Consider the following 17,093-nt stretch of genomic DNA (forward strand, 5'->3'; position numbering starts at 1 on the left):
CACTGGAGGCTCCAGTCTATGCGTGTTTGGCCCCATACTGTTGGGACAAAGAGACAAGCCCACTCCCTGCATAGATGCAAAGTGAAAGACCAGAAAGGGAAGAAGAGACCAGGGTCCCACAGTCCCTTCTAGAGTCGCCCCCAATCACCTGGACCTGCCCCCCAAGCTTTCCTCCACTTCCCAGCTGGGGACCAAGTCTTCCCCAGCCTCCGAGGGGTCTTCCAGAACGGAGTCCAGAAAGGAATCCAGAACCAAATTCAGTGCTGGCCTCCTTCTCAATTCAGGTGCCCCCACTGACAGGAGCAGGGTCAAGCTTGAGGAAGCAGGAACCCTCAGTGCTCAGGGCCTTGTGGACAGCACCACTGAGTACCTAAATCATGCAGATGAAGAGACCTCATCCTGGGACTGAACATTACAGAGGGGAAAGATCCGTAATCACCAACAGGTTTCAATGAAGGCGATGGCCTGGGTTAGGCGTGGTGGCGCACATCTGTAATCCCAGTGCACAGGAAGCAGATGCGTGAGGATCACTGCAAGTTCGAGGCCAGCCTGGGATACACAGTGAGACCTTGCTTTAAAAAAAAAAAAAAGACAGATGGCCCAGGGCCCCGTGTAAGGGTTGCAGGCATGCACCACCACACCAGGCCGCAGACTGATGAAGAACACAGAACAGAATTCTGTCACTGAATTCTTTGAGCCCTACTGTTCTGGACCTTTCATTCAGACGTCCTGGAGGCTCACACAAACTCAGAGGCTCCAGTCGGCCTGGGACCAAGTTGGGGTACAGCCCTGCAGTGAGACTTTGCCATCTTACCCTGCACTCCAGGCTAACAGTGCAACCCAGTCCTGTCCGTCTGCCTGATTTTCTGGCTCTGGTTCTGATGCCAACAGATGGAAAGACGCCCGACACCAGGAACCTGTTACAGGCTTCCTCAGCACCTCGCATGTTCACGGCACATGGTGGCGCTACTTCTCGTTGAAAGTCAGGCAAACTAGAGTTATCCAGGCCTCGGACTCTCCCACTAGCTCAAGGACTCCTTAAAGTGAGAAAGAAGTTAGGTCTCTCTCTTTCCGAAAGCCCACCATGTTTGGGGAAGATGAAGCACCCACTGAATACCAAGGCTTCACGTTTTGTTATGTTCCCTATTTACAGATGAGAAGCCTGAGGCCCAGAAGAGTCACAAGGCTGAGGCATAAAGAACATTCTGAGTTTGAGGCCAACCTGTCTCAAATAACCCTGAGACACTGTCTCAAAATAACCTAAATAAATAAAAATTTTAAAAAATAAAGGGTCAGGGATTTAGTTCAGTGGCATAAGCATCTGCCTAGCAAGTATAAGGTCTGAGTTCGATCCCTAGTACTAATAAGTAAATAAGTAACAGAAAATAAAGACATTTTTCTTTAATGAAACACCCTAGTAGAGTAAGACAACTTAGAATGTAAATTATAATTCAGGGTAATGAACCAGCTCCAATTTCTCCAAATGGAAATGTCCCTCCTTCAGCCAGGTAGGAGAGCCTCACATTACCTGCTTCCCACCTTGCCCCTGGGCTCCAGGTGTCTGAAAGTAAGTCCTCCCTGGCCTACCGACCAAGAACTCCCTGAGGGTGGGGGATTTATTTACCTGTGTTATTGATTTTCTACAGAGCCTGGCACATAGAAATTTCATACCAAATAAATATTTGTGTTCAAAAATGGGGCCAAGAGTCAAACATTCACCTGACCCTGGATTTCATCCCTAGCAAAGAGAGAAAAGAGGCTGGCACAGTAGTACATGCCTGTAATCTCAGTTAGTAGGCAGGATGAGGCAGGAGGGTTCCAACTCTGAGGCCAATTAGGGCAACTTAGCAAAATCCTGTCTTAAAATTTGAAAAGATGTGACTCAGTGGTTCAGCATCCCTGGGTTCAAGCCCCAGGACCGTAAGAAAGGAAAGGAGAGAAGATAAGAGGAGACGGGAGGAGAAAGAAGGGGAAATAAACTAGGCCTTGGTGGTCCAGGTGTAAATAATAAATCGAAATATGAGGACTGCATGCAAATTAACACTAGTGAAACAGACACGATGACATATGGTCAAAATCTTTACGGATGCACACATCTGGCCTAGTACTTAGTGACAATTGTGTTCCATGTGCACTTCCTGGATGTCCTACTCTAACCCTTACCCAAGAAAATTGTACACTGATTGAGACAGACCTTGCGAGACGTTTGTCATTATCACCAAGTGCAGCAGTGCTGCTGGCAAGCCAGGCTCCTGCATCTATGCAGAGTTCCTGCCGTGAGGAGAGCGTGCAGGGAACCGCACCAGCACTGAGGGAAGCTTCTCTTCTAAGTGTGGTCCTGGCATGGGACTGGGGCAGATTTTTGACGACAAGGTCCGTGCCAGGCGTGATGGTGCTGGTGGAGCACAGCCGGGCCTGACGCGCCTCTGCCCCAGGGTCAGTGGCAACACATTTGCAATTGGAAAGTTAACTTCAGTACTGAACACTTGCCTTCCTGGTCTGAAGTGTATCACCTGATCAAATTAACACAAGTGGTTCAGAAATTGGCAATTAAACTAATGCCTGGAGGGAGCGGCAAGTTATAATAACACAGCAATCCAGTGTTTTACAGAACCTAAAACATTAGTTCTCATTACACACCCTCCCAAGCAATTGATGTGCATTACTCTGTCAACCCTCCAACAGCTCCCCAGATAAATGTCATTATTATCTCAGTGCGGCCAGGCATGGTGGTACACACCTGTGATCCCAGTACATGGTGAGTTCAAGGCAAACCTGAAATACATAGCAAAACCCTGTCTCGAAGAAAAAAAAAAAAAAAACCTTGGCTACAGTTCAGCAGCACAGCGCTTGCCTGGTAAGCCAAAGTCCTGAGTTCAATTCCCAGTAACCCCCCCCCAAAACCCTCATTTCACAGATAAAAATAAGACCCCACAGGGCTACTTTGCCTATGGCCCCACGCTTTCTGCTTCACAGCCCCCGCTCCTGTGGCCACCCAGAAATAATCAGGTCCAGCTCTAGGTTCAGGAAGCATAATTATATTGGGTGAGGTGATTATATTTTAAGTATATATTATCTGCTCTACAGTGGGACTGTTCAACCTTTGAATAGTAAATTGTCTCAGCTACTTTCCTGATTGTCTAAGTCATAAGAAAATGGAAGTCAGGACCCAGGTGTGGTGGCACAGACCTGGAATCCCAGCACTCGGGAGGCTGAGGCAGAGAATCATTGCAAGTTTGACACCAGCCTGGGCTACAAAGTAAGCTCAAGCCCAGCCTAAATTGCATAGCAAGACCCTGTCTCAAAAAAGACAAATAAGTAAATAAGTATTTATGATAAATTCTGGGCTAACAGAGCTCCCAGGATCTCTTTGAAATCTTAATCTGGGATTACTAACTCCTGCTTCTCTTGGCTTTTGCTGTGTAATTTTGAAAGCCCTTAGCAATCAGCAGGGCCTTTTCAAAGGTACTATATCGGTCTTGGCTCTGTGAGTGACACTTACTTAAGTAGGAATTAAATCACTGCTTAATTGAAAAGTTGCCTCCCTTGCACCCTGAGTGGCTGGGGTGGTTAAACACTGTTCTCAGCAATAAAGAACATCACTCTGAGATGAATGTCTCTACCTCACTGCCCCTTGTTTAAAATCAGCCCCTGAAAATGGCACATTTCTTGGGCTTTCACAGGTAGATTCTGCAACCAGACAGTGGGCCTTTGAATTGACTTCCATACTGACTAGCTGGGTATCTCTGGACCACTGATGCAACCTCTCTGAGCATAAGTTTTCCTATCTACAGGTATGAACTGGGCATGCTAGCACATGCCTGTAATCCCAGCACTTGGAGGCTGAGGCAGGAGGATCCTTGCAAGTTTAAGACCAGCCTGGACTACATATTTGAGCTCAAGGCCAGCCTGAACCACATAGCAAGACCCTGTCTCAATTAATTAATTAATTAATTAATAATTTTAAAATACAAAAAAAAAAAAAAAAAAAAGGACTGCTCAGTACATGGGACCTCATCAGAGTAGAAAATAGAAAGTGGCCCAGCAGAAACACCCAAGAAGTTGCCTGTGAGCACAAACTGCTTCAGAGGGATCTCAGGCCTCCAGGACCTATTTCTGCCCTGTAGCCACCAAGAGCCTCTGCTGCTGAGACAGCCTGGCCTTCACTGCATACAAAGCCAGGGCAGAGGGCAGCTTCTGCTGGAACCAGGCCCCTCCTTCCCACCAGGAAGCCACCTGCACAGGGGGCCTCCCGAGGCATCACCTACCATCCGGGCTAACCCAAGGCAAACAGGCTTTTCCCGTCACAAAACGGAAGTGCCGCTGTCCCATGGTAAGCTCACATCCCAAGGCCCATGCAACTCACTGTAGCAGTGCTTGCATCTGCAGTGTTGAAATAATATTTTAACGAGAATAGGCATGTTATCAGGAAAATGAGAGCCCCGGCCACTGAGCAGTGCAAAAGCTCTCATCTGATAGCTTTCCTGCCTCCCTCTCTCCAGAGCCATGTGGCAAGGTTGAGAGGCGGACAGGGAGGTGTGGGAACACTGGGGAAATTAAATTGCAGAGGTGACTACTTAGCAATAACTCAAAACTCTATACCAAGAATGTCAGGCATGGGCAAACCCACGCTAAGCTGAAGGTACAGTAAGAGGAAGAGCAGCCCCACTGCCCAATCAGGGAAAGGGAAGAGACCCAATCCTGCTACCTTAATTCCGCCTCCCATGCCTGCTGGCTTATCCCAGGTAGGCACAAGAAAACTCAGATCCTAAGAAAGCAAGGAGACGAAATCCTAAAACACACAGTGGAAGAAATATACTGCTGACCAGGCTTTTTTAAGTCTCACTGTCAAACAGTATTTCAGAAATGTTTATAGACAAAAGTACAAAAATAAGCAGCTGAACGCTGCGTTTTAACAGCTCTGGCCTCCTCCCCGTGCTAAATGAGAGCTGCGGCTTGGACGGCGCGAGGTCCCCAGTGGTGCTGGCTGTTTTCGGTTGTCTCTTAGGCAACCTGGGCCGCTCCACTGCAGCTCATTGATATCTTCAACTTTGTGATCCAGAAATGTGATTTAGTAATGGCACATCTAACTCTAAAGAATGTAAGCATGTCCAACAGCCATGAGCTGCACAATGTAGTCCAGCTAACAATGATATTAAAAATATATTAAGGGCCAGGGGTTTGGCTCAACAGCATAAGTGCCTGCTTGGCAAACTTGAGGTTGTGAGTTCGATCCCGGCACCAAAAAAAAAAAGTAAAAAAAAACATTAAAACAAACTTCCTGCTTTAATCATCTTGCAAGACTTGAAGGACTGAAGCAGCGAGGCACGAAATTGTCTTCTGGAAAACTTAAGAGTAATGATGTCATTATTTTGGTACTCCTGACTCCAGGGATGAAGGGAATAGAACCGCGTTGCTAAGTGCAACCGATAGGTGGCGCTGTGGCACAGGGCAGCTTGGGATCCTACAAAACCCGGGTTATGACAAAGGTCATGCGCCAGGTTTAAACTTCAGCATTAAAAAGGTTCCCTCCCCAAAGAGGTACCCTGAAAAGGCATCTGACTTGCACAGATCTACTGCTTTAGCAAATGAAATTCTGTAACTTCCGTAACTTCCATAGTAGACACTGATTTTGCATTTAGCTAAAGAATGTGTTAGATTACTACAGCCCTGGATGCCAAATCCAAGCTCTCTCTTCAGTACCAAAACCCAGGGTGCTCAAGATCTGTAAAATGGCACAAGGCTGATGCTGCAGATCAGCGACAGAGTGCAGTTTAGGATGCTTGAGGCCCTGGTTTCCAGCATCACAAAAAACAAATGAAAAAAGTGTAACAGTATTTCCTTATAACTTTCACACCTCCTCTAGACACTTCAAGTCAGTTCTTTCTAAAAGACTAATAAAACCTAACGGAAGGCAAGCGCTATGGTACACAGTTGTTACACTGTATTTTTAAGGAAATAAGGAAAACAAAAAGGTCTGTGCACCTTCAGTACAGGTACAACTCTATGCCAACTACACCTTGATTTTAAGTATTTGCTGGGCTTGCTGTCACCTTCCAGCATTTAAAAAAATCAAACTCTAGCCAGACATGGTGGTACACGCCTGTAATCCCAGCACTCGGGAGGCTGAGGCAGGAAGGTCATTGCAAGTTCGAGATTAGCCTAGGCTACAAAGTGAGCTCAAGGCCAGCCTGAACTACATAGAAAGATCCTGTCTCAAAAAAGGCAAAAATAAAAACAAAATTCTAATGAAAACTGGCAAATTATCAGCTGTGTAACGATATCGGAAACCCAGCATCACAATAATCCCACTTGGAAAGGAGACACTGCTTTCAATCCAGGCCTCCACCACACTCCGTGCTCTGGAAGCCGAGACCCCACTGCCGCTCACCCCTTTCCTGGCCACTGTGCCACTGCACTACTCAGCTGAGATTGGCATTTCCTCCAGTCTCCACCAAAAGTTCTTGACACTGGCCTCCCAGAGCGACCTCAGCCCGCAGGGAAACCAGCAGAGTCCATCCTGGGTCCCTCCCCCTCCTGCAGGCTGCCAGCTCCTGTTTCTCCTGCCCTGCATCCCCCTATGACACGGAAGGAATTAAAACGCCTGCTCTTGGGCCAGGGCTGTCGCTCAGTGGTAGAGCTTGTTTAGTGCTCTGGCTTCAAACCTCAGCATAAGAGCAAAACACAACCTGTACTCCAGAAGCTGTTGCCAAGACTGACTGCAGAGGCCACAGAGGGCGCAGCACCACGGTTTGGCACCCAGTAGGCAGAAGGAAGTTATTACTGCCCCTTCCCTCCTTCATCTCACCAACAAGGCAGATGAGTGCAAATTATGTGGTAATAGTAAGCACATCTCCTGCAGCCTATTTTCATGTAAAAAGAGGCTTGGAAATGACTAGTCAACACATGGACTCTTGGATCTGCTTCCCTAACTGAGGCAAGATGGTGGAGCTTTCTGGTAAAGATTGTAGAGGGTAAAATAGGAGCGTTCTCTAGGGTTGCACAACATGGTTGACCACACTGCATAAATTGCACCAAATACTTGTTCAGAGCCCAGCATGATGACAAAAGCCTGTAATTCCAGACTAGAGAGGAAGAGACAGGAGGACTGACAGGAGTTTAAAGCCAACCTGGGCTACATAGCAAGACCCTGTGTTAAAAAATAAATGTGTCCGGGGCTTTTAGGTACATTTTCATTTTTCATTGCAGGTTTGAATTAATGCTGCAAAGTATCCAGGCTGCAGTTAGTCATCGGCTATGGGAAAGCTTTAACAAAAATCTTAGGGTTGCCAGGCGTGGTGGTGCACACCTGTAATTCCAGCACTCAGGAGACTGAGGCAGGTGGATCGTTGAGAGTTCGAGACCACCCTGGGCTACAAAGTGAGCTGAAAGCCAACCTAAGCTGCATAGCAAGACCTTATCTCAAAAAACAAACATCTTAGGGTTTAGGAACCCATAGTAGAGCTAGTGTTCCCAAGAATTGAAAAACTACTGGCCTTTATGGCTGGCCAGCCAGGCCCCCCACTAAGTCTCAGCCCAGGGAAGCTGCTTTGTAGGAAGGATCCTTCAACCAGAGCTAGCTAACAAACGAGCACATTTCCTATAACATCAGTGAAAGAAGTGCAGCTGGGGCAGAGAGAACGCACACTACTGCGCTTGGAAAGTCTGCTCAGAACGCCATAGAAGTGTTTTACCCTTTAGGGGGGGCACTCACTCCCCACCTGACATTCGGTCCCTCCCTTGGGGCTCTCTGCGTGGGGGCACAGCGCCCTTGGAAGGCTAGGGAACAGGCAGGCACCAACCCCGCAAGTTCTGGAAACTTTCTCAGCGGACAGGGCTCCCCGCGACCCCTGAAGCCACCGTGCTATCTGGTGAGGCTGGAACCGCGGCCACCGCAGTCGGCCGGACGGCGTCTCCACCAGGGCCCCTACCGCGCAGGGCGACGCGGGTTACCCCAGCACCAACCCGGGAACTCCAGTGTTGTGTAAACACCGCGCAGGCCCATTCCTCAACCGCTCGCTTTGATGCTTCCGCCGCGATCATTTATCTGACATCTAAATCAAGGTTCCGCTGACAAATCCTCGCGTCTCCACTACACAGAAGGCTGCTGGCCAAGTACTGCTCCCCGGGGCTCCCTTTCAAGGTCCGATAACCTCTGACACCTCCACAAAAGGGTTGTGAGGACGTGGCCAGGAGGTGACTCCATATCGGCGGCGTCGCCCTGCACGCACGTGGGCACTGCCACGCGCGGGCGGACACCGGCGGGGACGCGGGCATAAGAGGTTACTTTCCAGCCTGAGTTTGATGCAGAAAGATGCCAAGCGCGCGTCCGTAACCAGCTGCGCTCCGCGGGCGGTTAATTGTTGCCAGATGTGCGGCGGGCGCCGCACGGACATTCCGGGTCCCGAGAAAACCCCGGCCCACGCGCTGCGACAACTCGGCTGGGGACAGCGCAGCCCCGGGAAGGAAGACCGCGCGCAGAGCGGAGAGATCGCAGGGAGCGGGGCCGCCTCGCGCTCCTCAGGAGTTTTCTCCAATTAAAAAGTTGGAATCCGGAACCGGTAAACAACGGCTTCCAACTACCTGGCAAAAGTAACGGTGGCGAGGAGCGGACTTGAGCACTTCCAAGTCCCCGCCTCGAGGTCCCCGCGGTGAACACGCCGGCGCCGGAGAGCAGCGCTCCGCAGTCGGAACCGCAGCCCGGGCAGCCTGCACCCCGCCGCCCTACCTTTCATGGTGGCCGAGGACGCGCGCCGCCAGCCCCGGGGCTCCGCGCGAGAAAATCGCCCTGCGCGCCGTCACTGCGCGCCCATGGCAGCCGCGCCCCGCGCCCTCCGTCTGCGCCCAGCTCGCCCCGCCGCCGCCACAGCAGCCGCCGCGCGCTCTGCCGCCGGGGGCCGCCGCCGCCGCCACCCCGGGCAAGCGCCGCGCCCTCGCGCCCCGCCCCGCCCCCCCGGCACGCCCCGCTCCGCCCCGCCCTGCCCTGCCGGGAGCTCGCGCAGCCCGCACACCCCACCACCACCCGAGGGAAAAGCCCCTCCCAGGAGGTCCCGCGTCACCCCCCGGAGCGCGCGACAGGGCGGGCCGCCAGAAGCTATGCTACCCACGGAGCGTGGGACTACGCTGCCCACCCGCACGCGGGGACAGGCAGTGGGAATCGTGTCCCGGGTTCCCGCGAAGTACCCACGGGGAGCGCGCTCGCTCTCCTCGGGGACACCCCGTTGCCAGGCCCCCAAGTCACTAGAGGTGCGCTCCTGCCAGAACTCAGGAGCGGGGTCACAACTTGTGGATTTTCTAGAAAGACAAGCTCTTCTCCCCACTGCGTCGCGGCTGGAGGAAAAGCCACCCTTCACTCTCCGCCGCGGTTGACCCTCGATTATCGATTATCGGAGGAGGCTCGGCTGGGGACTGCCCGTTGAGCTCGTCTCACGGTGCCCCTCACCAGCGGACTCTGCTGATGGCTTTGAGACCTAAAGTGGTGGAGAGGGGCATGGCAGGGTGCGAGGGGAGGGAAGTGAGGCGAACTCCGCCGGCCTGCGAAAGCAGCCCTTGCCCCTAGTGTCCCGCTTCAGGGAGCAGAAGAGTCACTGGCCCGGCCGCGCAAGACTGCGCTGCTCCAGTCGCCGCAGTGCCCAGGAAGACCGCCTAGCAGAGCGCTTCCTAGACGCTGTACACCAGAACGCTTCTGAACACAAAGGGCAACTTGGCTGCTTCTGGAACCCCAGGCCACCCCTGCATGCAGCTTCCTGGGTGGGAGGAGCAGAGTCCCTGGAAGTCCATTAGGCCTGACCCGCGGCTTGGGAGGTGGCTGCAATCATGCGGGATAATGGACAGTCACCATCCCGCCTGGGAACCGGTGATTAAGCCCATCACCTTAATTCAGTAGTGTTTCCAGTCATAAAATGGAAAAACTGCTGTCAACACTTGCACCGACTATCATTTTAAAACTATAAATTCTGACTATGACACCAAAAGCACAGGCCACACAGGAGAAAAATAGATAAGGTGTATTTCAGGGTTAAGACCCTTTGTGCATCACCGGCTGCAGTGCACAGTGAGGAAGGAGGCCGGGTAGGTGGGAAAGGATACTGGGAAACCAGGTCTCTGATGACAGATTCACATCCACGACATATAAAGAACCCCTCCGGTCAACAGCATCAAGAAACAACAACCCAGTTCAAAACTGGCAAGGGTCTTGAAAAGCGTTTTCCAGCTGATACACATGCACAGGGTGAGCCAGAGCTTCGAAGGGCTGTCACCATCACTGACTGTCAGAGAAACGCCCATCAAAACAGGTCTTGTACAGTAGCTGGCGTTTTTGTTTGTTTGAGACAAGAGTCTCACTATGCAGTTCAGGCTGGCCTTGGGCTCACTATGTAGCCCAGGCTAGTTTTGAACTTGCAGCGATCCTTCTGCCTCAGCCTCCCGAGTGCTGGGATCACAGATGTGCACCACCATGCTCAGCCTGCATGGTACTGTGTGCCTGTAATCTAAGCACTGGGGAAGCTGAGGCAGGAGAATCGCTGTGACTTGGAGGCCAGCTTGGGCTACACAGTGAGTTTAACACCCACCTGAACTATGTAACAAGATCCTGTCTCAAAAAAACAAAAATGACAGTTGCACACTTGGGTTCATAGTATCACAATTTGCACATGGTGAACAAGTGGGTAAGCAATATGTGGCTGTGCAGGATGTCGTGAGAGGACATCCCAACATGTACAAGGCAAGGATGAACCCTGACAGTGTGATGCAAAGTGAAATAATCCCATGGCAATAGGGTGACTACGGCTTTGCTTCTGTGCGGTCCCAGTGAGGGTCATGGAGAGAGCAAGAAGGGGTTGCTGGGGCCAGGGGAGAGGGGAGAGGATTGAGGAGGAACCTTTGGCAGGATGAGAAAAGCAGTGATGGAGGTGGCAATAGCTGCACAGTGGGACTGTCCCTCGTGCCATGGCACCTTGCCCTGAAAGATGGTTCAAATGGCCAGGTGTGGTTCCACACCTTACTCCCCACACTCTGGGAGGCTCAGGCAGGAGAATCACAAGTGGGAACCCAGCCTGGGCAATTTAACAATTTAGCAAGACCCTGTCTTGAAATTTAAAAAAAGATGGTGGTGGTGGGGGAGTTTGAGGATATCATACAGTGCAGAGACCCTGGGTTCTGTCCTCAGGACTACAAAAGACAAAAGGCAGAGTTTCTGTTCCATATATTCTCCCACAATAAAACATACTAATGGAAAAACTTCAAGGTAAAAGCCAAGCAAACAAAGCCTAAGCCCTTGAAGATGGTGGTGCCGATGAGGGGCCCCACAGACCTGCCGGAGAGCCAGCTGTGGCTCTGGCAACTCCTGAGAGAACAGTTGTAGAGTCCCAGGCGATGCCTTCTCTCCCTCCCCTCTGGAGCAGAGTGGTTCAGGCCCCATGGCTGGTCCCACAGGTCCCTGAACTGGCACCTCGCCTGAGCCCTGCCGGCAGGATATAGAGACAGCAGGTCATGATCACACGCAGATTACAGCTGACCACGATTTCGCTATCAAGCGCTCTGGAAGAGGTTTGAAAGAATGGCTATGAGTCGGGTGTGATGGCATTCATCTGTAATCCCAGCACTTGGGAGGCTGAGGCAGGAGGATCACTGTAAGTCTGAGACCAGACTGGGCTACATAGTGAGTTTAAACCCAGCCTGAACTTGTTACACAGTGAAAGCCTGTTTCAAACACATAAATGACTGAAAGAAAGGTAGAGGAGAGGAGAATAGTGGATTGGAAGGAACTTGGGTGCCACTGTAGATGCTTTTAAACTCAGGAGGCTGGGCTGAGGCCTCCAGTCCCCTATAAGCTCCCGCAACCCAGGAGCAGCAGCCAGTCCCCCAATCCCACCTCACTTATAACCCCTACCAGAGGCTGCCTCATGCAGTCCTGACCAACCCTGGGCTAGACTCTTTCTACTGCTGCAAGGCCTCAGGGTCCTTCACTCACTTTCTCTCCATCCACATCCTCACCTGGCTCTGTGGCTGCCTGCCAAGGGCACGGCATACTTGCTCCTTCTCTCCTGCACCCCGCCTGGAGATACTGCAGCCCAACCAGGGGCCAGCAGAGCTCTGCAAGCCACCTCCCTGCCACCTGTGGAGGACCGGAGAGCTGGACCCTGCAGCTCCCAAGCCTGCTTCCTGCCAGGAGAGTGTGCAGACCTGCACAGAGGAGCCAGGCGGGGCACAGGATGCTGTGAGTGCTAGTGGACAGGGCAGCCAGCAGAAGCTGGAGAACACAGCTATAGTCTGTTGTGTGGCTAGCTGAGTCACATATGACAGGTAATCAAAAATACAGTGTGTTATTTGGGCATGGTGGCACACACCTGTAATTGCAGCACTTGAGAGGCTGAAACAGGATTGTTGCAAGTTCAAGACCAGCCTGGGCCACAAAGTGAGACCCTGTATCAAAAAAGACAAAAAAGAACAAACAAACAAGCAAAATACTGTGTGAGTTTACATTCTGAATATGTTTTTCACATCTCCATGAATTCTCCTCAAAATTCTCTCCCAGCTTTGAACACACTTACCCCATCATGCTTGCCACTTTCTGAGGCAGTTCTGAAGTTCTGTTTTGTGTCTGCCTAGGGAGTGACCACAACTACAGTGACTACTGCTGAGGAGCGCCATCCAACAGAAAGGAAGGGTTGAAAAATATAACAGCGTGTCCTCATCCACCTTCTTCACCGGGTCTGGTGCTGTGCCACTTTTGGCTCTTGCCCAAAATCAAAATGACGGGGAGAAGTGGAAGTTTTTGAACTGATTCAGGACACTGAGGCAGCCAGGACAGCTCAACTAAAGACACTCCAGAAAGAGGACTCCAGAGCTGCTGCAGAAAGCGGCAAGGGCAATGGGATGGGTGCCTCTGAACTGAGGGGTAGGGTTTGAGGGGCTTAACGGTAACATGTCTGTTACTAATGAATGTTTTACTAAATGTAAACATTTGCTGTATTTTGCAATCATATCTTGTCACCCCATAATCTGCGACAATCTCAGCGCTTCCTGGCCAGCTAGCAGCCAGGATATGCACCAGCTGCCCCTCCCCCTCACTACTTGTTTCTCTTCTCTCCTTCCACAGCATCTTCTGCTGGACTTCAGCCAGGCTATTTGATGTGTGTCTCCCCACACATTCCCATATATGATACTCTGTGCCTAGCATGCTGCCTCTGAAGCCACCCTCCTTTTCCATTGTGTCAGTATATTTACCTGTGTTTGATTGAAAAAAAATGTAGAAATGGACCTGCTGATCCAAAAAGCGTTACATTGCTGCTATACCCAAGGCACTGCTCTGTGCTGCAGAGGATCACATTTCGGTCAGTGTCTCCTTGGGAAGCTTTGCAGGAAGGAGGGAAGGACCTGCAGGACCAGAGAGAAAGGGGAGGTGGTCAGTGTCCTAAAGGCACACAGATAGAGTGTGGAGAAGGAAAAGCAGTCCTTGAGTAGGATGAAGGCCCCATGCAAAGTCTTGCTATGTGGTTCAGGCTGAACTTGATCTCACTATATTTCCCAGGCTGGCCTTGAATTTGCAGCAAACTTCCTGCCTCAGCATTTTGAGTAGTGGGATTATTGGTATGCACCACCATTCCCAACCCAGGGATATTATTTATAAAGTGCAGAAGGCTGGACCTCTTCTCAGGCCTCCAAAGCCAAGTCTTTCTGAGAGAGACTTTGTTCTGGTTCATATTGCTCCCCAAATGATTCCAGGCTCCTCCGTTTGGAGAATAATCACATTAAAAACATGTGTTTATCTTTTTACCTTCTTTCTTGTGTGTGTGTGTGTGTGTGTGTGTGTGTGTGTGTGTGTGTTACTGGGAACTGAACCCATGGCCTTTGCACTGAGCTGCATCTTCAGCCCTTATTGGAGATGGGACCTCAATGATAAATTGCCCTGGCCATCCTTGAACTTGGGGTCCTCCTGTCTCAGCATCCCTGGGTGCTGGCATTACAGGCATGCACCACCATGCCCAGCAACCCCGAGAGTTTCTTAAAAGAAAGAGCCTATCCCTATCTTCACCTTTGTAACAACAGCTTCGAGCAACTGCCATTCTGTGAAAGCCTGAACAGATAGAAAAGAAAGCAGGCCCGGTCACGAGACAGAATGTGCCAAGCACTTTAGGAAAGGGGTGACTTGAAGATCCAGTTATATTCCAGCCAGGAGTGGAAGAAGCACCCTACTCTGCAAAGTCAAGATTTAAGTGGGGCACAACTTGCTGAAAATGATACTAGCTTCCACAGCCTGGCCAGCAGAGTCACTGTGTGTTCTCACTCCATGTGATGAAAATAACTCAGCTGCGGCCGCACAGCCCTGGCACTGCTAAAAGACAGAAAATTTTCTGACCCATGCAGAGGGTGACAGGCATGACCTGCACCTGGCGCAGCGTCTGGACTTCTAGGTAGGCTTATGCCTGAGAACTGTGTGGACAGTGTTTGTGGATAAAAAAATAGCTTTCGGGTTTTAAAAGTGTATAAATTTGGGGGTGGGAGGGTGGTCAATGTTTCTATTTCGTTAGTTTTTAATCAAATTTAAGATCTTTGGAAGAAAGCTCTGCCTGAGAGCTGATTTCCCTGTTTGTTCTAAGGGCCAGTTAAGTTGCTCCAGGCATTTGGGAGAATCAGGACATCATCCTGAGATACCAGATCCACAGATGCTCAAGATCATGGTATACAGTGAATATTTCCAGGCATCGTGGTACACACCTGTAATCTTAGCATGTGGGAGGCTGAGGCAGGATTGCTATAAATTCAAGGCCAGCCTGAACTAGCTAGTGAAACACTGTCACAAAAAACAAAACAAAACAAAACAAATTTATTTGGCTTCTAGAAAGAGGCAACCTGTGAGTCTTGTTTGGGTTGTTTTGTTTTTAGGTTTTTTTTTTTAAGACAGTCTCATTATACTTCAGGCTGTATAATGAACTTGCTGTATAACTCAGGCTGACCTCAAACTTGAAGTAATGCTCTGCCTCAACCTTCTGAGTACTTGTATTATAGACATGTACCATGCCTGGCTCTCTGATAAAAAATTTTTTTTTGTCTTTTTGAGACAGGGTCTCTCTATGCAATTCAGGCTGGGCTTGGACTCACTTTGTATCCCAGGATGGTCTCCAATTTGCAAAGTTTCTTCTGCCTTAGCCTCCCAAGTGTTGGGATTACAGGAGTGTGCCACCATACCTGGCTTGATAAACTTTTTGTTGTTGTTGTTATTGTTTTTTGTACCAGGGACTGAACTAACAACCTTGTACTTGCCAGACAGGCGCTTTATGCCACTGAGCTAAAGCCCCAGCGTTGGTAAACTATTTTTAATCATGATTTATTTATCATTTTATTTTGTTTTGGAAAATAAAACAAGACCAATTAAACAAGGATAAAACAATTTTGCCTGATTATTTTATATAAAATACTTTAACACAGTCTAGTGAAATTAATTTAAATTCTGAATGATGGTGTATCATTTTTTAAGGAAATGGTTTTAGTTGAAGTCCAAGCAAGTACAAAAATAGAGAACTTAAAGAGAATGACTTTGAGGATAGATTAAAATGTTTATAATTCATATATAAATTGTTACTAAGCATGGCATGCTCAAGATATTTGAACATAATTTATTCTCTAAAGTAATTTAAACATGAACTTTATGAATATAGTTTATACTATGATTTGATTAATAATGGTAAAAAGGTAAACTTTTGCTAAGATTTAGTCAAAATTGTCTCAAATTCCAAATAAGTACATCAAGATTACTGAGATTTCACAGTACAGTTTTATTTCCATCTTGCATTATCTGGAGAATTGGCAGGATTTTACTTTACTCTTTACTTCTTGTAAATAACTAAGAGATTTCATTGGAGTTTTTTATGCCTATAAATGACTTACACTACATTTTTGTTCAGAGTCAAGTTCTAATAATTCTTTCCACTTTATTTATATCTTTCATTGAAATAATACATTACACTTTGAGCTTAAAATTTTCTTTACCTTGAGCCTGCTTTCCTAGCCTCCAAAAACAATATTCTAAAAGGTCTACTTAAAAGAGTACCTGAAGTACAGACAACTTACTAAAGAAGACCTTTTATTTCATACACTTCCTGCTGAATTTTGAAAGTTGTTCATTGGTGACTGTGCCTGTGCTATAGTGAAGTTCTTCATTGCCCACTACGTTTATTTATTCTGTTGATTTGAAAAGCTGTGGATTTTTATAGCTGGGCATAACAGCTCAACTCAGGAGGCTGAGGCAGGAGGATCGAAAGTTTGAGCACAGGCTGGGTAACTTTAGCAAGACCCAGTTTCAAAATAAAACATAAAGGACTGAGGATGTAGCTCGGGGCTAATGTGGCGAAGAGCAACTATCTCCATTTGGATAAACCTGGCCCTATCTCCATGTATTGCTATGCACAGAACTGGGTAGGCTATTTCTTTGTCCCTTCAGTTGGCTTTAAGCAATGTAAACGGGGCTGGTTGAGGAGCTGATGGCTAATCTCTGGAAGCAAGGTCAGTATTACCCCCACCCAGTGACTCTCCAGATATGTAGCTAAGCCTGGCAGGAGGGAGGAGCCGTGCTCCACACTGTCTGCTGGGACAGAGCCTCAAGATAGTGGCTGTGACTTCCTAGGGCAAAAAGGATTAGACATCAGAACTGAAGCACTGCCTCAGCTGTGTTATGCAGATTGCTCTCTCTGCATTCCTTGCCCTCTGCATATCTCAGAGGTGACCTCAGACCTCCTTCTGACCTAGCCCAGCTCCTGGCAGTGAATCCCTTACCCCCCACCCCACTCCTGCTGTCACTCATCCCCGAGCCACGCCCCCCATGGAGAATTAATGAGATGGGGTTGAGCTCTGGATGTGGCCTTTGTTCCAGTGAACAGCATCTTGGCTGGACGTAGGACCCCTGGCTCCCCACGACTGTGCATATGTCTTAGTGTCTTTCTTCTCCCCTTGGGTTGCACTGGAAGTGGTAGATTGGAATGCGCTCACTAGCATTCCAGGAACTTCCCCGCAGGATTACTATTATAAACCTTCCAGGACAGACTGGGCAAAAGGGGATCTCTTAGGCCAAGGCTCTGGGTTCACCCCCTAGCTGA

At 49.2% G+C, this 17,093-nt stretch overlaps 1 protein-coding gene across 2 annotated transcripts in view; it reads right to left on the reverse strand.

Moving 5' to 3' along the window:
- Colec12 (collectin subfamily member 12) overlaps window positions 1-8,884 on the reverse strand; it is a 158,991-nt gene extending 150,107 nt beyond the window's left edge. The window contains exon 1 of one of the 2 annotated variants that reach the window (XM_063231880.1): window positions 8,729-8,884. In XM_063231880.1, coding sequence (XP_063087950.1) covers window positions 8,729-8,735 — 7 coding nt within the window. In that variant the 5' untranslated portion in view covers window positions 8,736-8,884. Of the gene's footprint in view, window positions 1-7,965; window positions 8,021-8,728 lie in introns of those variants that run through there. The other variant, XM_063231879.1, reaches the window with a different exon arrangement.
- Between the last annotated feature and the right edge of the window lie 8,209 nt (window positions 8,885-17,093).

This window comes from Cavia porcellus, unplaced genomic scaffold, assembly GCF_034190915.1.
Source record: "Cavia porcellus strain 051 isolate PalLab524CR breed Dunkin Hartley unplaced genomic scaffold, mCavPor4.1 scaffold_20, whole genome shotgun sequence".
NCBI lineage: Eukaryota > Metazoa > Chordata > Mammalia > Rodentia > Caviidae > Cavia > Cavia porcellus.